Source organism: Rousettus aegyptiacus, unplaced genomic scaffold (genome assembly GCF_014176215.1).
Source record: "Rousettus aegyptiacus isolate mRouAeg1 unplaced genomic scaffold, mRouAeg1.p scaffold_m13_p_3, whole genome shotgun sequence".
Classification (NCBI taxonomy): Eukaryota; Metazoa; Chordata; class Mammalia; order Chiroptera; family Pteropodidae; genus Rousettus; species Rousettus aegyptiacus.
The window spans coordinates 7,973,062-7,999,976 of NW_023416306.1; the positions used below are offsets into that span (position 1 = coordinate 7,973,062).

The window sequence follows — 26,915 nt, forward strand, 5'->3', positions numbered from 1 at the left end:
GCTAGGCAGGGCCTGGGGTGGTCAGAGCCCCCAACCATTATTTCTAGGTGGGAACAGTCTCATGCATCTACCTGTGCGCCATACACATACTGTTGTTTTCCACAAGTATACCATGACGTCAAAAAGGAGTGGGAAACACTACTTGAGAATATGTGAGCCAAAGGAACTTCCTGCCTGGATGGGGACCGGAAGAAGTCTCATGCCGGAAGCTAGGGGCTAGGGTGGGACTGCCTTACCTATGAAAAGAAGCAACAAAGCTACCTCAGTCTATGACTTGCTTAAAGTTGTGTTTCTGGGGTGGCAAGGGAAGAGAGATAGCAGTATGACCAGGACCTGGCCATGAAGTGACTGCGTTTATGATAGCCCTCGTGGTACCAAAGGATAGGAAGCCTGAACAGCCAGAATGAGACCTGCTTCCGGACTAGAGGCCTTTGCTTGGACAAGGATGGGTCATGGTGGCAATGCCTGTAAAAGCACTAGATAGAGAATGGTGAGGAAGGGGGGAAGAGAGCAAGAGAGATCAAACATGTCGATTTAAGAAGAGCTAGCAAACTAAATACCACAGCAAATGAGTACAACTAGTACTAAGAAAGACAATAATTAGAAGAATTAACTCCGAACAAAATATAATAAAGCAATCTGAAAATAATTACAAATAAATATGTTTAAAATCATCAAAGAGGTAAAGGAATAACATCCATGGTAAACTTTTAGGAAATTGTGAAACAAAACCGAGCATCCAGAGATGGATTTAGAAAAGAACCAATTGAAAGTACTGGAGATATAAAACGTAGTTATTTAAGTTAAAAAAAGATGGATTCACTCCAGACTGGCATAGTTAAAGAGGGAACACATCGAAAGATAGTTCTAATGAATTCCATGTACGATGTAACAAAGATAAAGAAATACAAAGAATGAAAGATGAGTAAGTTAAGAGACATGAAGGAAAGATTGAGAGCTTCCATGTGAAAGCAGAGCGTGGAGGGAATGGCAGAGAAACATTATTTGAAGAGAGAATACCAGAGAATTTCCCAGAATCGGAGGTAGATATGAATGGGTCTTCATATTAAAAGCACATACAAATTAAATGAAGGAAGGATATAGCCTTTTTAACAAATGGGGCTAGGGGAATTGGACATTTATAAGCCAAAAAGAAAAACTTAAAAGTCAACTATACCCTAAACCTCTTACCTTGCATAAAATTAATTCAAAGTGAACTGTGACTTACATGTAAAATGTAAAACTATGAAACTTTCAATAGGAAACAGAGGAGGAAATCTTTGGGACCAGGGGCTGGATGAAGAGTTTTTATACATGACTCTAAAAGCATGATCTTTAATAGAAAGAAGATAAATTGGACTTGATCAAAATTTAAAACTTTTGCTTTACAATCTCGCTTCCTTCCCAGTCCAAAAGCTGTCAGGCGGCAGCTGCCCAACCCTTTCCCGTGGTCCAGTCTTCGGCTGCACCTGGCCAATGGGGACGGAGGCTGCAGGAGGGACTGGCCGGCATCAAGCAGTAGAATTTAAGGCAAAAACGTGTCAGTGGGGATATTTTGGTGAACTACAGAATGAAAAGGAGTAGCCCACCAAGAGACTATAATTCTGACTGTGTAAATATCTAGCAACATAGCCTCAAAATGTTTTAAGGGAATTATAAAGAGGCATTGACTGATCCACAGTCAAAATTGGAAATTTCAGTGTATTCCTATCAGAAACTGGTAAATGAAGCAAACTAAAAATTAGTACGGAAAAGGAAGATTCAACCAATTAAGTTAGCAATTCTGAACCCCCAAAATAGAGATTATCCCTTGTACTATTTTGTAAGCCTCTGAAGTTGAGTATATTTTACTTAGAGTTATATTCCTGAAGTATATATAGCATGTTGACATCTTTTAATAATTGCTCTGTGAGTATATTTTGAATTACAAAGTTGTACTGAATTCAAATAAACCATTATCTTTTGAAGTTTTTACAATTCTCACGTGACATTGGATTTCTCAGTTCCGTTTGGTGTAAGACAATCCGTAAAGGAAATCTCTAGGTTCCCTTCTTATCAGGCAGTGTAGTGCAAGGTTATTTTCTTTCTAGCTTGTTTGTACTTAAGGTCCTTATTTGATCTTTTCTAAGCGGTTGGCCCCGTGAAGAACTCTTCATTCACAGGGGCCGGATTGCAACATGCATGGGAGATCTTGCCTCCAATTTCGTTCTGGTTGTCAAGAAAACCATTTATTTAAGAATACTGTTCTTCAGTCTCTGCGCCTTGAAAACTGTTTATGGTAGTAGGCCTTGGCCACAGGGAAGGAATGGAGGACTTAGCTGGAATTCTTGACTTCCTTTACTCTTATACTTGTTAACTCTTGAGCGAGATTGGCATGTGATGTTTATACTGTTTTCCTGCTTATTCAATGCACTGATTTTAGGGGAAACTAAATCCATTTGGAAGAAAGTAACTGAAGTCATTTCAATCTCTAGGTAGTTGAATTTTTTAATTTAGACTTTGTTATATAGTTTCGTGGTTATTGAATATGGATCAGAAAATATAGCCTATAAAGTTTCTGCTTAGAGATTTATTTATATTTATTTATATATTGGAATTTTTATAAATATTCCATGGATTCTGGATAAAAATTCTGTATAGGTTACAGAATTCAATATATGCTTATTAAATCATCTTTAATTACGGTTACTTTTTTTTTTAACTTTCGTCTTTAGATTAAGAGAAATGGATTGAAGTTTCCATTTTCTTGTGTTTTTGTCAATTTCTCCTGAGATTCAAAGTTTACGCTTTATATATTTCAGTACACAAAAAGATTCATGCATTTCATATCTTTATTGTGAGCTGTACTTTTTTCAGTATAAAACAGTTCTATTTGTTTTATTTATGTATTGCGTCCTGCCTTTTTCTTTGCTTTATTTCAATATTAGCTTTTCCAACCCTGTTGTTTTTTTTTTAGTTTAATGTATCTTTGTTCAGACTTTTACCTTCGCCGTTTTGTGTTAGATATGATGAATAATTTTGGGAGGTTTTTGTTGTTGTTGTTGTTTGTTTTTTTTGTGTTTTTTTTTTTTGACCCAGTCTAAGTCAATGTCTTTTTATCGGGAAGTTTGTCTCACTAACATTTATTGTAACCAGTGGTGTTGGTTTCATCTCAGTCGACTTGTTTTAAGCTTTGTTTTCATGCCTTTTTACCCCCCCCCCCCGTTTCAGTTTATTTTTAATTCTGAGGCTGATTACCTATAAGATTTTAAAACCTTTTTAATAGAATTTATTTCTTAGAGTAGTTTTTAGGTTTACAGAAAAATTGCACAGAAAGTTCTCACATATCTCCTTCCCGCCTCTCATTTTTCCTTTTTATCAACATTTTGTATTAGTGCGGTACATTTGTTACTATCAAGGAACCAATATGGATGCATTGTTATTCACTAAAGTTGGTCATTTATATTAGGGTACTCTCTGTGTATCCTACAGTTCTAAAGGTTGTATTATATAGAATGGTTCCACTACCCTAAAAGTGCCCTGTGCTCCATCTGTTTATCACCTCCACCCCCACCTCTGGCTGCCACTCATCTTTTTAGTGTTTTTATAGTTTCGCACTTTCCAGGTCAGCTAGCTAGAATCATACTATATGTAGCTTTTTCAGACTGGCTTCTTTCCTTAGCAATATACACTTACGGTTCCTTCATGTCTTTTTGTAGCTTGATGGTTCATTTCTTTATATTGCTGAATTATATTCTGTTGTATGGATGTAAACAAAGTTTGTTTTTCTTTCATTCACCTAAGGACAGCTTGTGGGAGTTATGAATAAGGTGCTATCAACATTCATGTGCAGGGTTTTGCATGACATAGATTTCAATTCATTTCGTGAATAACTAGGAGCGCAGTTACTGGATTGTATGATAAGCCAATGCTTAGCTTTCTAAGAAACTGCCAGACTGTCTTCCAAAGTCATCACACCATTTCACATTTCCTTCAGCAGTGCATGAGAGTTCTTCTTGCTCCACATCCTCACAAGTATTTGATTTTATAAATGTTTGGGCTTTTAGTTGTTCTGGTAAGTATGAGGCGGTATCTCGTTTTAATCTGTAATCCCCTAATGAGATGAATTGAACATCTTTTCATTTGCTTGACATCTGTCTTCTTTAACGAGTTGTCTGTTCAGGACTTTTGCCTATTTTTTAATCAGTCGTTTTCTTACTGTTGAGTTTTAAGAGTTCTTTGTATATTTATCAGATACGTTTTGTAAAGATTTTCTCCAGTTCTGAAGCTTGTCTTTTCATTCTCTGAACTGCATCTTTTGCAGAGCAGCTTTTAATGTTAATAAACTCCCAACTTTTCAATTTCTTATTTCATCGATTGTGGTTTTGGTGTTGTATCTAAAAAGTCATCACTAAACCCGAGGTTACCCATATTTTCTTTTTTATCTTCTAGAAGTTTTCTGGTTTTGTGCCATACATTTAGGTCTGTGATCCATTCTGAGTTGAATGTCATGAAAGGGGTAGGTTCTGTGTCTAGATTTCATTTTTCGTGCATGTAAATATCCAGTTGGATAAACTATCCTCTCTCCACTGAGTTGCCTTTGCTCCTTTGTCAAAAATTAGTTGACTATATTTGTGTGGGTCTGTCTGTGTGGGGCCTGTAAGATTTTTAAAAACTTTCCTTAATTTATATTCCTCCAACAGATTTAAGAGTGAAACAATATCTGTTGAGTAACACCCACTTATAAATGAGAGAAAAATAAAATTTAGTGAGTTTTTACCCTGCCACAAACTTGGGGTGGGAGTTATGCACCTGCCCTTTACCTAAAGCTACATTTACTCTCCTTCGAAGACGATTTAAAGTGCTTTTCAAGGGTGATTTTGACTAGTCCCAATTTTTATGTAGAGCCTTTAGTGCTATATTATGACTCCATTGGCACACTAGAACAGCCATCCTTTGGCCTTCCTCTTGTCATTTATCCCTTAGACATTTACCAGATTTCTCTGATCTCTTATTTACTTTTGCTCTTTGTAAGGCTTCTGACAGGTGAGCTACTAAAAGCCTGGAGAGTTTTACTGTAGTCTAGAAAGTTGGAGTGATATACTTTGAAGATGATTTGCAATGCTCCGTGAGTGGAAGGTCCTGGCTATAGAGCAGTGCTGTACAAAAGAAACATAATGCAGTCACCTCACAGCTGTTTGAATGGCTGGCATCAATAAGACAAGAAATAACAAGTGCTGATGAGGATGTAGAGAAAACGGAACCCTTCTGCACTGTTGGTAGGAATGTAAACTGTTAGAGCCACTACGGGAAACAGTATGGAGGGTCCTTAAAAAAATTAAAAATAGAACTATCACATGATCCAGCATTCTCACTTCTGGGTATTTATCCGAAGGAAGAGAAAACAGGACCTCAAGATATCTGTACTCTCCTGTGTATTGCAGCTTTATTCACAGTATCCAAGATAGGGAAACAACTTAAGTATCTATCTGTGGGTGAATGGATACAGAGGATGTGGTATTTATATATATACACACAGTGGAATATTATTCAGCCATGCGACAACATGGATGGATTTTGAGGGCATTATGTTACGTGAGATAAGTCAAACAGAGAAAGACAAATACTGTATGCTGTCACATATATGTGGAATCTAAAAAAGCCACTCTCATAGAAACAGAGTTTAGAATGGTGGTTACCAGGAGTTAGGGGCTGTGGGGTATGGGGGCATGTTAGTCAGAGGGTACAACCTTGAGTTAGAAGATGAATTAATTAGTTCTGGGGAGCTAATATACAGCATAGCAATTATAGTTAACAGTACTGTATTATATACTTGAAAGTTGCTAAGAGAGTAGGTCATAAATGTTCACAAAAAAGAAATAATTATATGATGTGATAGAGGAGCTGGCTAATACTACTTGGTGGTTATTCTGTGTTAAACGAACATGCTGTACACCTTAAACTTAGGTAACGTTTTATGTCAATTATATCTCAATAAAGCTGGGAAAAAATAGATAATGTAACTGCAAATGAGCCACATTGCAATTTTAAGTTTTCTAGTAACCACATTTTAAATTGAAACCAGGTTTCAAAAAAATGAGTAAGATGAATTTTTATACCATATTTTATTTAACCCATTGTACCTAAAATGTTTTAACATAATCCATGTGTTAAATTATCAATGATATCTTCAGTGGGGTTTCATCATAAGTTTTCAGTATCTCATGTTTATTCACCATTGATAGCAAAACTCACAGCAGCCCCTTGTCAGGTGCTCAGTAGCCACATGTCAGAAACCGCAACTTGAGACTGCATGCGGGCACAGTGTAACCGCGCTGTGGGGTTCACGGTAGGTCCCCTCCATTCCTATGCAAGCCCAGCCGTCAAGCCCGTGGGAAACTCGGTGCGTTTTATAGATAGTTGAGGGTTTATCTCATTCAGTATCAAATTTTCTCAAGTTTGATAGTTGTTCATAGAAGCTTTCTAAAACGTGTTAACACTTCCCTCCGCCTTCGTAATCCGAGTATAACGTAGCGGCTGAAAGTAGGGGCCAAAGCCACAGTGCGGGTGAATTCTGGCACTAACACTCATCATCAGGGTGATCGGGGTGAGTGTGAGTGAATTCTGGCGCTTGCACTCATCGTCAGGGTGAGTTACTTCAGTCCTGTGTGCTCCAGTTTTCTCGTGTGTCAAATGAGGATAGAAACTTCCTAATAGGGTAGTTATAAAAATAAAATGAGAAAACATATGGCGAGTGCTCAGTAAATGCTCATTTCTGTTGCTGCTAAAGACGATAACTGTAGCCTGCTGCTGCTACAACCAAAACTAGTAGCAGTTGAGCAGCAGTAGCATAATTCAGGCCTTTCCTGGTGGCTCAAGTCATTACGCCGTGCCGTGGTACGCTGATGCCCTTTCGGGCTCAGCAAAGTATATGGGAATGTTTGACCTTACAGTTATATGTTTTCTGACAACTTTGCGATTTGAATTCTTTATACTTCCTTTTTTTTTTTGGCTGTCTGCTTGCCCACCTCTATCCATCCTCCTATCCCCCCTCTCTAGATTTCTGCTTTTAACTTGTATTCCTTAGAGTCATCATTGAGAACCACTTACCAAAACAATACATCCTGAGAGGCCTTTCCCATCCTGACCCCCAGCTGCTCCCTGGCGTCCTCACACATCACATTCTTGAACTGGCAGCTTCTCGACACTGATACCTTGTCCACTTTTGCCGTTTCCTTGCTCAGGAAATGCCGTTTTCACTCTTTTCTTGATATCCTGCTCAATCTCGAAGGCTTAAGTCTGTAGATCTAGGTACTGAGGATAAAATGGAGAACAAGAGGAATGTGACTGTTGCTCTCAAGAAATTTAGCTTTGTGGGAAGAAGAAATATCAGATGTATGAGCACTTTGTCACTGGCTCATTTCACTTATCATTTGTATTCATTTGCGTATACAATAAACATTTACTCAGTGTTTACTATATACCAGGCACTTTTCTGTGTATACAGTTGTGAATGGAACCAGATGTGGGCTCTCTCTCATGAATTTCACAGTTCAGTGAGGGAAATGAGCAAAAAATTCAAATCATTAAACCAAATAATTAAATAACGTTTGCTTAAAGTCTGAGTTAAGTGCTCCGAAGGGGAGGTTGGGGGTGCTGTTGAAAGAGCAGCCTAGAGGCCAGTCAGGGAGACGCTCAGCGCTACGGGAGGGTCCGGCCTCGTGGGCGAGGTTCCTGGCAGACGGAACCGCGACGATGCTGTGGCCGGAGAAAGGCCGTTGTGGTCAGGGAAGTAAAGATGGCCGGCGAGACGGGAAGAGACAGGTGGGCAGGGGCCGCAGTGGAGCTTGAGAGAAGTGGACCGATTGTAGAAGTATTTAAGAGGTACAAATTCACAGGACTTGGGAATGAATTAGACATGGGAAGTGTGTGAGAGGAGCTGTGTCAAAGATTCCTGGCCCGCGCCGCTTGGTATGTTATGCCCTCCGCTGTGATGCGGACATTGGAGGACTGGGTTTTGTTTGGTTTTCGGTGTGTGAAGGGGAGGGGGAAGGGCAGCCTGAGTTCGGTCTTCTGCCTGTTAATACAAGATGGCTTCGCTGTATCTAAGTTTTCAAATAGTCATTTATATGTGCATGTTGGAGTTTAGAGGAGACAGAGATGAGCTAGAATTGTGAGCTGAGGAGTCACCTGCATAGAGTTATCGGTAGAAGCCTCCGGCACGGGTACATGAAAAGAGATAAAGGCCTAAGATTGGACATTGAAAAGCCGTGTGGGTGGTGGTGCTAAAATGGAGCATCCTACAGAGGAAGTAGATTCTAAATGGGGTGGATAAAGAGTTTGGTTTTGGGTGTAAAAAAAGCTGAGATTACTTGAGAGATGGGCCAAGTGAAGAAGTCTTATATGCAGTAGGATAGAGATGAAGCCTAGACCATATCTGTGTTATCGACTTGTATTCCCCAGTCCATAACACAGCGCTTATATTAATACAGAGCAAACGCTCAATAAATAATGTATGGAACGGATAAGGGAACATGGAAACATTCAAAGATGTGGACTGAAATTCTCCACCCCTGCCATGCCAGGGAGGCCTTCCTCCGCGTGTCCGCTAAGACAAGCTTCTTCTGGCTGTATACAAACCTTTATTCATTAAAAAAAGGTCATAGTTCTCAACCTGGGATGAATTTGAATGACAGTTGAAGGTTTGAGGGAAGCTATTACACTTTGTTCATTGAGCTGGACAGAAAGATTGCCCATCATCAACATTTCCCAAGTGCCAGAGTCGCCACTCTGCTAGGTAATGAATTGGTAAATACAAGTACACTGGAGTACCCACTGTTTCATGCTCCAGGCCCATTATTTTAAGTGTTTTATTTCTTCTAACAGTGTTATAAGTCATAGATAGTAACAGTAGTGAAACTGTGAGGATCAGGACATTAATTAACTGCTCAAAAGCTTATATTTAGTAAGTGGCAGAGTCAGGATTTGAACCTATGTCTGACTCCCTTTTCCTTGATCTTAACTACCATGCTATATAGAGAAATGAGGCTCTTCTCATGGATAGCACCAGGCACAATATAGCCATTTGAGGTTTTCCTTCTCTCCGTCCATCCATCCTTTCATTCTTATAATCACAGATTCAGCAAGCGTTTACATGTTTTCTACACTATCCCAGGCACTATGCTAGGCCCTGGGGATATAGACAGTTATAAAATCAAGTCTGTGGTCTCAAGACTCAAGCGAGTGGTTCATACAGACACCAAAGTACACAGTTTCAGTTTCGTTGTTATTGAGACTTGCTATAATAGTGGATATCCAGAATTCTATGGGAACACAAAGAAAGGCTTTTGTAAGTCTGCCTGAAAATGGAGGTCTGGGTTGAGCAGGGGTGGGAGGGATGTTAGGGAAGGCTTCCCAGTAGAATGGATGCTTGAGTGAAATCTCAAAAGATGACCTGACAGACTAGGAACAACTAGCATCTAGGCCGAGAGGCCTGCATGAATTGTGATGGGAACTCATGTTATGACCTAACTAGGGTACTTATTACAAGCAGTTGGCATGACTGGAGCCTAAGTTGTGTCTCCTGGAATGGAAGGAGATTGGGTTTGAAAGCAGAGCAGAGTATAATAGAAGGATGTATGGAAACCAGGTACTTTTAATGGCTCTTTTGTTTTATTCTAAAGGAAGGGAAAGGCTTTAAACAGAGCAATGGCAATGTCACAGTTGTGTTTCTGGTAATGGGATTGAGGGTGAATGTTTGCAGGGTGAATTTGTAGTAGACTTCATTGGTTTCTGAAATTTAGAATTCTGCCAACTGAATTTGTTTGAAGAATCTCTCTCATTTAGAACTGTACAAAAAAAGACTTTCCAGAAATGCCAGAAATGATGGAATTAGCAAAGGGTGGTAAAACAGCTATTATAAACATGCTGTATATGTTGAACATGATAGAGGCATGAACATGGAGAGGAAAGAAGTAGATTTTTAATACCCAAGTGGAACTTCTAGAGGTGAAAAACGTAGTATCTGAAATGAAAACTACACTAGATGAGATTAACAGAAGATTAGATACTGCAGAAGAAAAAATCAGTGAACCTGAAGACATAGCAATAGAAACTATTGATAAAAGATCTCAGAACAATACAACTTAGAACTTAGTGGTTATTTTCTTCCTAGAACATTTTTTTTTTTTTACCAGAGAATTTAGACAACTATATACTATGTGAGGTTGCTGTGGCTTGACAAATGTTATGATATCATTTTTCAGTTTTTACTTTATGGGGGATTTTGTTTTAGATAAAGGGAATCTTCAGTTTTAAAAATTTTTCTCCGGCTTCAAAGAGATGAACTTCTGAGCTGCAACCCTCAGGAGCTTTCTTTCTATTCCTAATGTGTGAGGCACTCTTAATATTGATTCTGTCATCAGAATAAACTGCAAAGCCCAAGTGATGAGAGTTCTGGACATTTCAGAATCATGCATTAATTTGGTTTTCATTAAAACACACACACAAACACACACACACACACACACACACTAAGCATTCATCTGCCCAGACATACTTAAGTGTGTTTTGCATTTTATGAAGTAATAGTGAATTTTTATGAGTATGTAAATTAACATGTCATATCACATTTGGAAGAAATCTGGGATGCTTCCTGGAATGCTCCTGAATTTTCATATATGAATTAAGTACCAATTATATATGGGCTACTGGCTTCTGTCTCTTCATGAAGGCCATAGAGGTCTTGGAACATAAAGCAAATATTGGTCAACAATTCAGTGAAGTAATTTTTTCTAATGAAAAATTTTAGCCTTGATAAAATATGAATAAGTAAATTTAGTCAGTTGTATTCATCAAAGCTGTGTGTGTGTGTGTGTGTGTGTGTGTGTGTGAGAGAGAGAGAGAGAGAGAGAGAGAGATCTCCAACCCCCCAAATGATCTCCTTTTGGCAACAGGCTCCATTTTGCATCCGTTCATTGTTCAGACAACCAGTTCTCTCACGAGCATTACCGTCCCTAAGGAGGCTGCTGCTTCCACGCCCACCTAACCCTAAGCCTCTTCCTTAGTTTTTTATCCCATGGTCCTATACTGTTCCTTAGTCTTTTGACCATTTCTCCCTCTCTGGTAGTGACTCGCAAACAGGACTTTTAGGTTTCTGTATCTCACGCTATCTACCATGCTTCTGTTGGTTAATTCTGTGATCAGAAGCTTCAGAGTAATGGAAGAAATCTTGGCAAAATGAGATTTTTTCATTCCAGGCACTGCGAGTGAATTAAGTCATTTAATCCTTACAAGACCTTTGTGTAGTAGATATGGTTATTTTCTCTGTAATTCTATAACTTGGTAGAGAAAATGACCGCATTTGGGAATCGGGATGTGGCCGAAGCAGGCTGTGCTCCAAGTGTCTAGAACAGGTGATTCTCTGAACGTTTTTACACAGTTGTAATAATTTTGTTGTTTTTTCTCCATTGAAAAAGTGAGATGCAGCACTCATGTCTTGATGAACTGTAAAAACGCCTCTTCCTGTGCCTTCTTCTCCCCTTGTCTTGAATTACAGTCTCTGACCCATGAGCATTGCCTAGAAAGCCACATTTGGTCAAAAGATATCAATGTGACAAGCAAGAAAAAGAGAAGCTTATTATTTCTCTTCTCGTTGAAACACACATCATTAATAATACCCTTTATGTTTTTTTTCTTGGGTAGAGCGATCATTCTACACATTCATACATTCATTCGTTCAACAGATATTTGTTCAGTGCCTTCTAGATGCCAGCCACCTCACTCTTCAGGGAGGGCGCAGAGACGAGAGAAGAGTCCTGCTCTTCAGGAGAACATAGATGCGTAAATCATAAAAAGCAGCGCGATAAGTCAGATGCAGAAATATTAACTGAGTTCTGTAAGGCCACGGAGGAGAACCACTTTTCCAAATGATTCTCCTAGAGAAATCAAGGAAAGCTTTTTATACATGAGGAAACGGAGGTCAGATTGGGTCACACAGCTGGGTAGTGGTTGAGATCTGACGGCAAAACCACTGAAGCGTGTGATAAGGAGGCGCCCCTCTTTTCACTGTATTGTAAGTTCCAGATGTTTATGTTTGGGGTGAAGGTCCACAGCTGCCCTTTTTTTCCCCATTTCACAATGCCACCAATTTCCGATTTGATCAAAGAGCAGGACAGAGAGCTGAGCTCTCTAGATAGAACTGGCTTTGCCCCTGTTTAACTAGATGATCATAGACATAGTTTTCTTCTTTTCTAGGCCACCTAGTCCCCATCTGTAACAGCAAGGAGATTGAAGTAAATCTCTCTGAGCGTCTAGTTTTTCATAATGTGTAGTAGTTTGCTCCATTTCCTTGGGAAGTCTTGACTCACCCTGGCTTTGTCAGAGGGTTAGGTGGGAATCAAGAGAGAGAGCTCCTGACCTACCTGTGTTTAATCTCGGCTCTGTCACTTACACACTGTTTAGTCTTGAGCAAACCACTCAACCTCATTGAGTCTCGGTTTTCTAATTTATAAAATAAACATAATAATAATTGACTCAGAACCAATATGAAGATTCAGTGAGCTTATGTGTCTAAACTACTTGGCACAGTGTCTGGCACGTAACACTCAATAAACATAGCTAATGATACTAATGATTATTGTGCTGGTATTGTTTCGGAGTACTGAAGCAGTTTTAGAAGTCAAAATACCACAGTAGCTTCTTTAATTAATCATTCCTTAATAAAAGCACAAATGAATCAATATGTCCAGGCACAGAATAGAGAATTTTAGACATTTTCCCCTTAGACGTAGGGGTTAGAACACTGTTTTGCTGCTAACCTGTAAGGGTGACCCAGAAAAGACTTCCATTTTTGTACAGTTTCGTATAACATAGGGTGAATCATTCATGCTTTTCCTTGCTGTGCTCCCAGGACAGGCCACAGCACAGGGTAGGAACTGTGCAAATGTTTTCTGAAAGAATAAATGGTTTCACACTTTGTATTTAAGAACTGGGGAAAATAATAGCACTTTGCGGTCTTTTGGCTCTTAGATCTTATCCTGTGACATTTGTTGAGTTCATTTTGAGGGGGTTTGGGGGCGTCCCACGACAATCAAAGCAGAATTCTTCTGATGCCGATGTTTGGCTTTCTCCTTTAATCAATAGACTTATTATTTGCCCTTGAAACCTCTGTGATGCTGAGGAATCACAGGCATTCCTCAGGATGATTTACACGGTAATAAATAATCTGTGCTGTCCATTGCTTGCTTCATCAGTGTCTGCCCTGTTCATAAAACCCCGGAGGCTCAGTGGCCCCAAGGCTGGAGTACAGTGGACGTTAACGCCATTACAGATAGATGTATGCACGTAGAACACGTCGCTCAGCGTTATTGTTGCTTTCTTGCTCTAATACGTAGTCCCAGTTCATCTTTAAGGATTGATGTAACTGTAGAAGTTATTTTCCATCTGACTCTTATAGTTTCCATCCCGTTTATTTATTTATTTTTTTACCTCCATTGTATGATAGGCACTACATATTATCTCATCTAATCCTCACTCCCACCCCTGAGTTAGGTGAGCATACTCTTTTTATAGAAGGGGGAGGTGAAACTCCAGGAGGTAAAGCTTATTCTCTGAAATCACATAGCCTTTGATTGCTGGAGCTTAGGATTGAACCCAAGTCTTTCTGGGAAAGCTCTTAGCTACTCCAGCATGACATTTTCCTCATCTGAACGGCTTTCTTCTGCTTCTACAAGTGTTTTGTGTTTAAGTTTGTAACCTCTCGTGAAGATCTGTAAGTTTCCCATACCATTCAGAGATGAATTTTAAATTTTTTAACAGCATCGCAAATACATGAAATTTATAGTGACACATATAGCCAGATTACTTCCTTGTTATCCATCCATTTAGCAAATTTACAGTTCCCATTAATTTTAATCTGCTCTTATTACCTGTTTTATGTAATAAATATCTCTTAGTCATGACAGACTGAGTATAGATCACCTGAAGTAGGCTCTCTCTCAATAAGCAGAGTTGCAGCAAAAGATTTGTGAATTAATTGGGAAAATTGCAAATCAGGTAGTCAGTGAAATAATTCATTGTCACATCCAATCAATAAACTTTGTAAATCAACTCATTTAATTCAAAAAATGATCTATATAGATCAAGCAACCAATTAAACAATTAGCATACACTTTGCAATTAATTAATTTAAGCATCAATCATATAATTAAAACTCCAAATTTAAGCTGCAGAATTTAGAATCCCATCGCCTCGCGAACTATTAGGTTCATGCTTCTGAACACTAGCAGATTTGCGGTTTCACGGTTCAACTTTGGAGCAGGGTATCTTAAAGTGTTTTATGTTGATTTCAGTTTTTAAATTGTCTTTATGTTGATGTAGTTTCCCTCCCTTTTTCAGCCAATTGACTTTTGACTTCACTGAAAGAAGTAAACTGAGCGAGGCTAGAACCTGGAATTGCTGACGGGGCATTCCAGGGAAGTGAGAAAAGCCCAGAAGTAGTTGAAGGGGCCCAGATACCTGCGTCAGGGCAAATTAGGTCATTTGCTTTGACTCTATTAAGTATCCTTGGTGTTTGGAATTGGATCCTGCCAAGTGAGTCTGATTTTTTCAGAGAAAGAAGAACTGCGTAGATTGTCTTTGTTACCTCGAGTACTTCTCCTGAGCTAGAGCAGAAATTTTCTTACTCCTGACCATAAATCAAAGGCCTCTGATTCTCCCAAAGTAATTTTTTTCCTCCTTTATAGTTTTGTGTATCTTTTATGATATTTATTTTTTATTTACATTTATATTATAGCTAATATTGTGCTTACCCCCCCCCATATTGTAAACTTCCTTGAGTGCTGTAGTAAATCTCATGTTTGATCGAAGGGCTTCTGTGTCTTCTCTACAACAGGTGCTCAAAAGGTTTTGTTGGAAGAACAGAGTAGTCTCAAAGCTCTTGTTTCCCGTTGTTTTTCTCCCAGTGTGCACTGCCGTGTGTCTTCTCATCATTAAATAAAGTAGGATTTGGGGGAGGCTTCGGGATAAAGAATAGCAGTGTCCCAGTTGCTCTCTGTGTATCACGGCCTCTGGTCCCTTCGTCCCTTTCTCACCTGGAATTCACTCACTTTTGGTTTTCCTTTCAGTGACAACGTCAGTGCCTACTGCCTGCATATCGCTGAAGATGACGGGGAGGTTGACACAGATTTCCCCCCGCTGGATTCCAACGAGCCCATTCATAAGTTCGGCTTCAGTACTTTGGCCCTGGTTGAGAAGTATTCATCTCCTGGTCTGACATCCAAAGAGTCGCTCTTTGTCCGAATGTGAGTATCGACTCCTTTACTCTTCTCGATTATCTCATCTCTCTATCTTCTCGTGTTTTGGATTTGACTTCGATTTTGTTCATCAAATGAATATTTGGTATCTGGAGAGTCTACATGTAATGATTACTTCTAGGGAGATGCTGGGGGACAACATTCGAATTCTATTTTGTGCCCTGTGCACCTAGATTAAATACGGATGGCTTTGGAGTAGCAAATTATCTTAGGTAATCTCTGAACCTCCATCGTATCTGTGAACCAGGCCTCTGGATATATCGGGGCACTTTGGAGTCTGTGAAGCAAACAATCTCTTCAAGGAATTCAAAGTAAATGAAAATGTGCATTGCAGCCACTTCTCTCTTGTGACTTAAAATACTTCTTTTTCTCTCCCACCTCATTCAGAACAAATTTTATTTTTCTTCTCGGTTGCCTTCCTGTAGACAGAGCAGAGATTCTTAACCTTTACTGCCTTCGGCAGTCCGATAAATCCTATAAGCCCTTCTCAGAAAAGTGTTTGTAAATGCAGAAAATAAAATTCACAGACGTACAAAAGAATTTGTTATATTTAAATAGTTGTCAAATTATTAAACATTTGCAATAGAGTAATATGTATGGCTTTATTAATACATTAAATAACAACGCAGCAGCAGGTCTCTCAGTAACTCCTGAAACCTCGTTTCAAAGTAGTGATTGTGTTTAAGTGATATTTGCAACAACCATAATGTGCTGTGATGATACCTATGATTTCTGCTCATGACAGAATCACCAGTACTGCTGATACTACTGTGATTTGTTGAGTACATTTATAATTCAAGGAAATGCTAAAACCTCAGAAGTTAATGAGAATAAAAACGTAATTTTTATCTATTCAAGTCTACAGATAGCCCGAGTTTTACCCACAGGTCCTCGTTATTAGGGGAAAACCAGCAGTGTTTTCAAAGCACAGCTTAAGCTTTTCTGACCAAGGTGGCGACAGTCCCTCTCAGAGGCCGTCTCCTGGGAACAATAGCGGTCCCTTTGGCACCCCCTGCTGTTAGTAACCAGCAGATTCGCTATCCAAAAGCAATTGCTTTAGAGGACTTTGCCACCTGTCTCTTTAAAACATATAGCCTTTGTTTCAGATTTTTACTAAAAGTAGGGTTATGCTCTCTGTGATATGTGAGTATTTTGGGCCTTTCTACCCTTGAGCAAAGAATGAATACTTCAATGCCTGCGGATGAGCTGGGGTGACTTCTCAAGCTTTTATAATATCCATTTCATTCCTACTATGAAGTCTGATTTGGCATATGTAACAGCGAATATTTTCCTCCTTTGTACATTTACATTACATTTTCCATTTCCATTTCAGCACTAAAACTACAGCTTTAAAGAACATTTAAAGTAATTTAAAAGCTATCCAGTGATTCCTCCATCCTAACATAACTTTTCATTTTTGTATAACCGTTTCCATATGTATATATATTATACAGTTTCAGTTCTTGGCATACACATTATGTTATTTTTACTTAACATTCTATTAGAAATATTTTGATATCTCTTCTTAATTCCTACAATCTACACGTATTATGCACCAAGGATCTAGCAGAGACAACCCCTGTTCTCATGGAGCCTACGCTCTAGTGGGGAGTCAGTAATCAGACATCATTAAAACGTGATGGGTAGTGCAACAGAAAATGTACGGGTGCAGTGGATGCTTGTCACAGGACATTTAGATCGTTTCCTTGTTTTGGTTGTAGTGAGACATGAAAACGGAAACTGAGAGGTATCGGTCTCAGGTGTGAGTTTGAACCCATGCCTGACTTCAGAGTCTGTGCTCTTTCTAACACCTTGCTGAGAGTCGGGATGGGGATAGAGCAGTCTAGTGTTGATCTAGTCTTTCAAGTAAATCTCACTGTCCTAAGGCTGACATTCAGCCGCCACTGTAGTATAATAGGTAAAAGCTTGGTGACTTCCAGAACCACACCGCTTCGGTGCCTATCCTGACCTTACCTTTACTAGTGTGTGTGATCTTGAATGAGTTTCTTCACTTTTCTATGGCTCAGTGAAATGAGAGTAATAACAACACCTACCTCTTAGAGCTGTTCTAAGACCGAATGAATTAACCGATGTAAAGCACTCAGAACTGTGCCTGGCCTGTGTGAGCGTTGCCTTAAGTGTTTGTTGCCGTTGTTATTAATAAAAAGTCTTTTGAGAGCAAGAACTGGATCATTTGTGCCCCACAATCCCTAGCATCGCTCCGTTGCTATCGTGAGTGTGCCACAAATATTTCTTGAATGGGTAACTGAATAGATCTCTCTGCTACTTCTCTGTTTTTCTTCTTCCCCTACTTTCCGTTTACTAGCAGGAGAAGGGCAGATTTGGGTGGACAATGCTCACGAAAGGCTAAATTGGAATAACTTTTGCTGAACATTGGCAGATATATATGTTGGAGATCTGCAGACATTCAGATAAGTCCTTTTATGGACAGACACCCTTTAAGATACCAGCAAGACATAAACTCCTTGAAGATGAGAGGGGACAGTCTTAATTGTCTGTGCGTCTTTGCACCCAGCACAGGGCTTCATAGAGAAGGAATGAACGAATCTTCAGGTGTTAGCGAGCTGCACGGAGGGCCCTTGCCCAGGCTTTCCGTCCTGCTTCACTTTCTGAACCCACTTAAGCTCTTACACCCCTGTTCCTGCCTTTTGAAAACCGTGAAACCTCAGGTTACGTTCTGCCTTTCAGAGGCCCTCATATGCCCTCCCAGGAGGCTCTAAAATACCATCTTTCCCTACTCCAAGTGACGCAGCACAGGCTTTGAACTTAGACTAACCTGAGTTCAAGCTTCACCTTCACCAGTGACTTGTTACACGACTATAGTCTCGGTTTCTTCATCTGTGAAATGAGGATAATAGTAACTACCTCCCGGAATTGTCGTGAGGAATTTCCTTGAATGTAAGTAATATACAGACCTCTTTTAGAGGAAAATTAATTCTCCTGAAGCCTCCGTGCTTGCCTGAATTAGTTTTATTATAATGTTACTTAAATACATACAAATGTAAAATTCTGGCTATAAATTCATGTCTTTATGCAACCCAAACAAAATTACAAATTAAATGCAGATAAAACTATAACATTAATAGAATACAAATTAACAACTTTAATGCAACAGATAATGTTTTGCTGAAATTAAATCGCTGATGTTGGGTTTTATGGGTGTTAAATGTTTTACTTGTCATCTTGAGTCTTGATTTTTATATGAAACATCAGATTACCATATTATTATTTGTCTTTTTAAATAATGTATTTTTAACCACTAGTCCATTACGTTAATGGGTCAATTGATTATAGTGCATCCTCCTCAAATTTTAAATGTTCTTTACAATAAAGAACATTTCTCTAGCTTGACGATTTTATACCAGTTTGCCTAGGACTTTCCCTGTTTCAAAAAAACCCTCACATCTTAGCTCACGCTCTGCAGTGTTGGGCGAACCAGGGTGACTGGGCACTCGACTTTCTGTTGCTGATTGGTCAGTTATGTAGGTCAGCTGTCTGCCTGTTGACACCTGTGGATAGTGCCACTTGGGCACTGCAGGGCGTGAATTATTTAGAAATCAGAAAGCCTGTCCCTCCCTGTTCAGAGATCAGCGAGCCTTGAGCCACTTTTCCCATCACTTTTCTCTGTTCAACAAACTTTGCATGCAACTTGCAGTGATGTCGTTAGGCCTTTACTAAGTCTATTAGTGATATGAAATAACTCTAGCTGCTAGAACACACAGCCCCCCAAATCTCACCAGCCTTAATCCCCTAGGTGGGCAAACTTCTCTAAAGAGCCAGATAATAAATATTGTAGGAGTCATATAGTCTGTAACTCAGCTCTACCATGGTAGTGTGAATGTAGCCATAGACAATACATAAGTGAATGGGCATGGGACACATTTGTCCACCCTGGCTTATTCTAGTAAGTTAGTCTCTGGTTCATTTCTGTCGGATGGTCAAGTGGCTGGCTGTCCTGGATTTTGTCCTCTACGTCTTGGAGGGCTTCTCCAGCTGGGTGGATAAGGGTAACATGGAAGACTGGGGGTAGGCTACATTTATATCTGTCACTTATATGTCACTACGTATACAGTTGACCCTTAAACAGTGTGGGGGTTAGGGGTGCCAACCCCCTGTGCAGTCACAAATCTGCATATATCTTTTGACTCCCCGAAAACTTAACTTACTATTAGCCTACTGTTGACCAGAAGTCTCACCAATGATATAAACAGTCAATACATATTTTGTGTGTTGTATGTATTATGTACTGTAGTCTTACAATAACATAGGCTAGAGAAAAGAAAATGTTATTAAGAAAATCATAAGGAAGAGAAAATACGTTTTCAATGATATATGTATGTATTTATTGAAAAAATCTGCATATAAGTGGGCCCATGCAGTTCAGACCTGTGCTCAAAAGGTCACCTGTACATCAAAATATATTCAATTTTGCTTTTCAGTGAAAATCATTTATATGATTTTTATTTAACTAAATATATATTACACGTGTATATGTATACATGTGTGTATGTATGTGTATACATGCCCATATACATGTATATATGATTTTCATTAAACTAAAAGCAAAATATTTAAATTTATAACTTAGAGTGTCCGTGATTTTATCCGATGACTCTAGAAGCCCTTGAACGACCCGGGTATGTAGGAAGTATTACATAGTTGCTCTTTTTGTTATTTCTGTCAAATAGTTATCAGTCTGAATAATTCACACTAAGGTGTATATGGCATTTAACCTTTCTTTGGGTTACTTTTTATTACACAATTAGTGAATGTCCATTATAGAAAAACTTTTAAGTAGAGCTGTGTTTCTTCATAGAAAGAAAATTTTAAACTTCTCTTTGTTTGATCATGCTAATGACTTATTACATAATTATTTACATTTTAAAAGAGGAGCATGTTAATGTAAATGAATTCTCAATGGTAGAGTGTTCCGTGGAGGAGAATGTGGAGCTGGCCACCTTCAGTGTGCTTCCTGAGTGAGGAGACAAGCCTCCCGCCCTCCCGGGCCCAAGAAACCCCTGGAAATAGAGTTGATTTGGGGGGAAGCAGAGTGGCTCACTCTAGCCACTTGAAGATTAGGAGCCCAGTAATGGAAACTGCCTCCTTTACCAGACCAGCAAGTGCATTTCTAAGCTATCCTTTGTTCTCAATGGATTCTGGACAGAACAAATGTGTATATAAACAGGATTCCCTAAATTGCTGGCTGCCAGCTACTCTGAGCTTTAAGGGAAGAAAAATCAAAACTATTAAAGTGGACAGAATCTTCCTAGATCAGATGTCAGTGTGAGCAATTAAGTTGCCCTCCTATATATGATGTGTTGGACCTAAAATGTTTACTGTATCAGGTGGACATGCAGAAGGAACTGTTCTAACCAAGATTGCAGAGCAAAGCAGAATCCAGTTAGGATTTTGCCGTTTGGAAAGGAACCACGTAGGCAGTAGAGGGTCTCACGCCAGAAGCCCGGCTGCCTCAGGCAGTGTGGCCCCGAGGGCTCCCAGAGACAGCCCTGGGGCTCCAGCTCTGGATGAAGGGAAAGGTTAGCTGCCTTTTAAAGAGGCATGCCCTTGATTCGTTTCTCCTTCCGGAATGAGGGCTTTTCAAAAGGGCGGGGAGTTTTTGTGCACCTTCTTAACTAGATCTCCACAGTACACCCCCAAATGGCCAGGCCTTTATGAAAGGATATGATTAGTTTAAAGCCTCTCCTACTCTTAATGTAGTATTGTCTGTTACGGAGAGGAGGAAACAAAGTGTTTTTTGCACACTCAGTTGAGTGCTCCTAGGAGCCATAGTCTCCTTTATTAATCCTGATGAGCAGCTCGTTTTTTAACATACAGACTGTCTCCAATTTATGATGATTTTACTTAAGATTTTTCGACTTTACGGTGGTGCGAAAGCAATACCCATCTGTTAGAAACTGTACTTTGAACTTTGAATTTTGGTTCTTTCCCAGGCTGGTGGCACGCGGTAAGACGCCCTCTCGGGATGCTGGGCAGCAGCCGTGGGCCGCAGCCCCCAGCTGCAGCATGCCATGTCACCAGTGTTGGGGGACGTTGCATTCTGAGAACATTGAAGCGAAGCTATGTTGTTAGGTAGGGTAGTGCATCAAATGCGTTTTTAACGTATGGGAGGTTTAAGTGGGATATAACCTCATTGTAAGTAGAGGAACATCTGTATAAGCTGAGAATCAGAGACAGGGAGTTATTTACCCAAGGTCATACAGTTTGGTAAGGGGCGGAGCTAAAATAGCATAAGGAATAAAACAAGACGATGGCTGTGTTCTTTGCAGCTAGGCCTGACAATGTGGGTATAAATTTTCCTAGTTATTTATTATTCGCTTGAGTCATAGAGCACCAACTGTGTGTTGTTTCTTTTCATTCTGTTGCATTAGCAAACATTTTCATTGTCCAGATTGTCCTCGTGTGTGGAAATGTAACATATGCAGCCTGTTTAATTTTGTATTTGTAAATCTGACTTGATTTCCTTTTTGGCAACAGCTACTGTCTAGAGAAAAGAAAAGCTTTTTCTTTGTCTCTTTAAAGTGGCAGAAATATTAGAGCAAGTAATAAAGATGGAAAGCATTAATTACGTACTTCTAAGAATTTAAAGGTCAGGCAAGCTAAATATGTATGTTTTGCTCGCTGGAATGTCTGTTTGTTGAAAGTGTGCCAGGATTCACTTTGTTTCTCCAATAAAAGCACACATTTTAGATAGCCGTCAATTTACTTTGGTATCCAAAAATTATACCAGATTGTCGCTCTAGTTGCTTAAAAGTTTAGGGCTCCCATTTCTGACACTAATGTGATTTGTTTCATGATCCCCCCTCCCGCCCCCCTGTCCCCCGCCTTTGGCCATGCTTAGTTACTATGTCTCATTTTGATTTCCTCTGTTCTCCCCTCAGCTTATGTTGGAGTCTGTCAGCTGCTGCTATGTACATGTCAGGCTAGTGACTTATAATGTTTATTAATATAGTGTCAGTCTTGCTGTTGAAAAAAACTGAGACGCTTCTCATAAGGTTGCGATAGAACGAAGCATTTGATTTCCAGATCCTGTCTGCACTGCATAGTGAATACATTCTCAGATGTTATGCAGTTCACTGACCTGACAGTTATGGAACCCCGCCTGGGACCCCATTTCAGCAGGACATATTTGAACAGAAACAGTTTGCAAAACTTTACACACTTAAACTCCTGCCAAGGCAAACTGTTAGCCACTTGAGTTTGTTATAAATACCCAGTGGCAGTGGTTGGAAGTAGCCCACGGTGTGTTTTATATTCTGAACTGAATGTGAATGTCTTTGCGGTTATATAGAGTAGTAAATAATTGAGTTTGATTAGGGAGAGGGACCTCATTATCCCCCACCTGTGCCCAGCTGGAAGGGGAGGGTCGAAATGAAGCCATTAGCTGTCTCTCTTACTGGCATCTCAAAGAGCTCAAATACATCTGTGTCTTATTTTCTTTTCTGGCACAATCAGTCGAGCAAGCTAAGCAGGCATGACCGGATTTGGCAAGTCCCAAGGACTCTGGCAAAGATACACAAGGAGAAGGCGGAGGGCAGTCATTTTGGCTTCTCGCTGCCCATTAGTCTAGCGAGTTATGTTTTTGGAAAATGTCTGTTTTGAAAAAGAGTACTTTGTCCAATGTCAAACATTGCATACTCATACAATACACTTTGATCTTTAAAAAAAAAAATTTTTTTTTGTCAGAGCAAGGGGAAACAAAATGTGGCATTCACACCAGTGTAAACGCTCTTTATAAAGTACCACTCGAAGGACTTGCTTTGAGGCAGGCATGCTGCAGTTATGGCAAGGCTTTCTCTTGCTCATATATTTTCATTTTCTGCCTTGAAGTGCTAGAGAATGAACACACATGGAATTGGGACCAGAATAGGTTGGGAACGAGAGGTGTGTATCTTCGTCCCCGTTACAGACTGGTCAGGACTGGAGAATCAAGCGCCACTCTTGGCAGCCTTTTCCCACCCCCACAACTGACACTGGCTCGTAAAACCATGACATTCTCACAGGGCTTTTAGAAAGGGCTTTTGTAAGTCATATGGTTAGTCTAAGAGTTGGGACATTTATATTCATCAAGCTGAATTTGTTCCAGTGGAAGTTGAACCTTCTCCACAGGTTGATCAGTGGTTCCAAACCGAAAGACATGCTTTCTGGAAGTCTCTTCCCCTGAGACCCCAAGACTCCCTTTGCGCTTTGGAGTTGACCTGACCTGGGTTCAAGTCCCGACTCTTCCATTTATTAGCCATGTGACTCCAGGCACATGTTCTGACCTTGCTAGACATTAATCTCCTCCACTGTACTATTGGACTGATAACAGCACCTACCTATTCTGTGAAGATTAAATGGACAAAGTACGTGCTCAGTAAATGTCAACTGTTGTCATTGTCTTCTTGTACATCACTTCTTCGTGCATGCGAAGAAAAGCCCATAGTTATTATGTTAACTATTGCTTATCACGCCTTTATTATGTGACAGGTATTGTGTTAACTACTTTAGAAGCATTTAGGCCTTACAACAGTCTGACCATCTAAGAATTACTACGTTTCGTATGAGGAAACTCAGTGAGAGAGACAACATCGTGTACCCACGGAAGGCGAAGCTGGAGCCAAAGCAGGCTGGAGCGGACCGTGCTGTGCTGCCTTCTACGGTCTAGAACTTAATGACGACCGTGTCTGGGGACATCTTCACTGAGAAGTTGCCCTGACCCCCTCACCTCTCCTCGGCTGGGTTAAGTGCCCCGCGTTTCGGCGGCGCTCTGAGCGGGCCTCCACCCTTGTGCTCACCACACAGAACCATAATTCTTTGTTTCTTTTTCTTTCCCATTGGAAAGACTGTGCTGCTAGGGTTAGGGACCATATTGTTGACTTCTGAATCCAAAATAGGATCTTTAATAGATGAATGACCACAGGTAAATTCCCTTATGGTTCCAGCTTCAGTTTCTGTAAAATGGCTATATTAATAGTACCCATTTTATGATTAAATGACTTAACATAGATTCAAAAAGCTTGATACAGCACCTAGCACATAATAAGTGTTCAAAAGACAGTAGTTGCTGCAATTGTTGTTATATAATAATATCTTGTACTGTGCAGATCAAAAAGCTCCTAGTAAGTCTCACTGAATTTGTCTGCAACACCGATGTGATTTGGGGCTTTCGTCACCCCCATTCAAAACCAGTGAATTAAGCGTAGGTGGAATATACCTGCTCCTCGGGGTTGCGCTCACATAAAGGAAAGCCTTGACGGTGGAGCCCAGATGTTCTCATTTGAGCTTCGGGGGGTTTCGATGCCCGGGGCAGAGGCTGCTTGCTGACACCGCTCCTGAATGTCGCCACCGCGCCCAGCAAATCGCACATTCCCATGGCCTTGTGTTACCAATGATGCAACAAACAATGAGAGTCGAGATCCATTCCTCCCAAATAAGCACTGTCTGCTGAGAGGGCGGGGGACGGGGGACGAGCGAGGCCTCTCCTCTTGGGGTGATGACTTGGGAAAGGGGGAACACAAGAGAACTAACATGTGCAGACTCCTCGTACTGTGCCAGCCTTAGTGCCAGGTGCTTGGCAGCCATTGTCCATTCGATCCTCCTGACAATTCTGTGGGGAAGTGGCCTCCTCATTTCATGGATGCAGCTGAGGTTCCCACATGTCAAGGCAGCGTTTCGGTTAGCGGTGGATCCAGGATTTGAACCAAAGGGTATTTAAATCCCGGCCCATGTGATTTCCTCTCCAATATGTGGCCTTCCAACCTGGGTTCTGGTTCCAGCTCTCTCCCTATAAATAGAATCTAAGCTTTTGGACGAAGACGGTGCTCCTACTTCCTCTCTGTCCCCGTCACCTCCAGTTTAATCCCCAGTAGAGAATGCTCATTGTGTTAGGTCAGTGCCGGTATAAAAATTTCCCTCTCAGAGCTGAGTGGCTTCGCACTGGGACAGGGCTGAATTCCTCAAGTGAGTAATCTCTTTTTAAAAAGCCCATATGTTTTTCAGTGGTTAGAGGACCTGACAGGACCTAACTTCAAACTGACTGAAGCACTCCTGGCAGCATTTCGTCAGCTCCCCGAGGAGGTGCTTCATCCTAGGCCCAGCACAGGTGGCCCGGGGGGCGTGGCAGGGCAGCTGCCTTTGCTCAGCGCCCCGAGAGCGCCCTGCACTGGCCAGAAACAAGCTGTCAGTGCCCAAGGGGAGCAGAGACGGAGTCAGGACTCTGGGTTTGTAGCCTGTCTGTCTGTCCATCCATCCGCACGTTCGCCCAAGGGCTCGTCACCACGGGCACCAGTCACAGCTCAGAGGAAGGGAGGCAAGACTGGCACCCTGCCCACCTGCCGCCAGCATGTCCCCTGAGGTCATTGTCTCCTCCATCGCAGACTCCAGCGCAGCACTAAATAAAAGCAGCTTCAAAAGAAGTGTTTCAATAGACTTTTTAGAAAGCCCATAAAAAATCCTAGATATAAAGAAATGAGGCATAAACCTCAGAATGTTTGGAAGTCAAGCTGAAAATTGTGGTAGCAAGTCTCCGTATCCATTTATTAAGTGGGAGCATAACGGAACAGTTGCATCAGAACGGATGCTGAGAACCACTCTTATTCGGTACTGTTGTTCTAGAAACATTTTACCCCCTTAAGTGCCGCAGACTTGGAGCAGGATCCAGAGCAGGACTTCGTCTGGAGGGGGAGACCTGGAGTGCGAGGCCGACCTGAGGAAACTTCCATTCGGCCAGGTCGTGTGTGCAGCGCGTGGGTCACGACCTCGCTCCTGGTACCGTGCACGTGTCCCCCGGGCCGGAGCCCCGGATCGGACAGCACGCGCCCGCGAAGGCGCGTGGCGGGCGCCGGGCGCCCCTTCCCTTCTCTGTTGTTTTCATTTTCCTCTCGTGAACCTTGCTACCCCGGCTTCAGCACGGAGGCTGTAAAGGAAGATGGAGAGCCGAGTTACCTCAGAATGATCACTATCGTTAACATTCACGGGTGGTTCACTTATCATTCCTGACTGCACAGACATGGCAGCCGCTCGGAAGCGTCCGCAGGTGTAGCATGGCGATACATATTACATTGTGCCACAATGGATTTATGTATTCTGTAACAAAAGAAAAGTGTAATGAAAAAATACAGAAGGTAATCCTTTATTCCTCCACCACACAATTTATCAGTAATGCCTGCGGATGATAAGTGCCAGGGATTTCCTCTGCTTGCTTTAACCTTGTCACCCAGGTACGTTTTGGTAAAATGACAGAAAAATACAGACTAGGGATTTTCCTCCATTCGAAAATCTTTGAAAAAGACACTTTTAATTTATGGAAGTTAGTCCAAACACAAGGCTTCCTTTTGAGCTTTTAGTCTGCCTACGCCGAAAAAGATAAACATATTGGTTTGAAATAATGCTGTCAGCCGGCAGCAGATTACGAGAGAATGTAAAGCAATTTATAAGCAGACTCACATCGAACTTAGTTCAGGTGGAACCCAGGTGGAGGGAAGTTTGCGAGCTCTGGCCCAGCACTAGCGCGTGAGCGCCCGACAACGCGTGTTCCCTTTTAGGCCCCACTCATCCGCCGCCCAACATATTGTCACAGATGGAGCGCACACTGACTTCTGA

At 40.9% G+C, this 26,915-nt stretch overlaps 1 protein-coding gene across 14 annotated transcripts in view; it reads left to right on the forward strand.

Moving 5' to 3' along the window:
* MAPKAP1 (MAPK associated protein 1) overlaps positions 1-26,915 on the forward strand; it is a 200,927-nt gene that overhangs the window by 88,437 nt on the left and 85,575 nt on the right. For all 14 annotated transcript variants that reach the window (XM_036217747.1, XM_036217748.1, XM_036217752.1 and 11 more), the window contains one exon: positions 15,105-15,281. In XM_036217747.1, the coding sequence (XP_036073640.1) occupies positions 15,105-15,281 (177 nt within the window). The remainder of the gene's footprint in view (positions 1-15,104; positions 15,282-26,915) is intronic.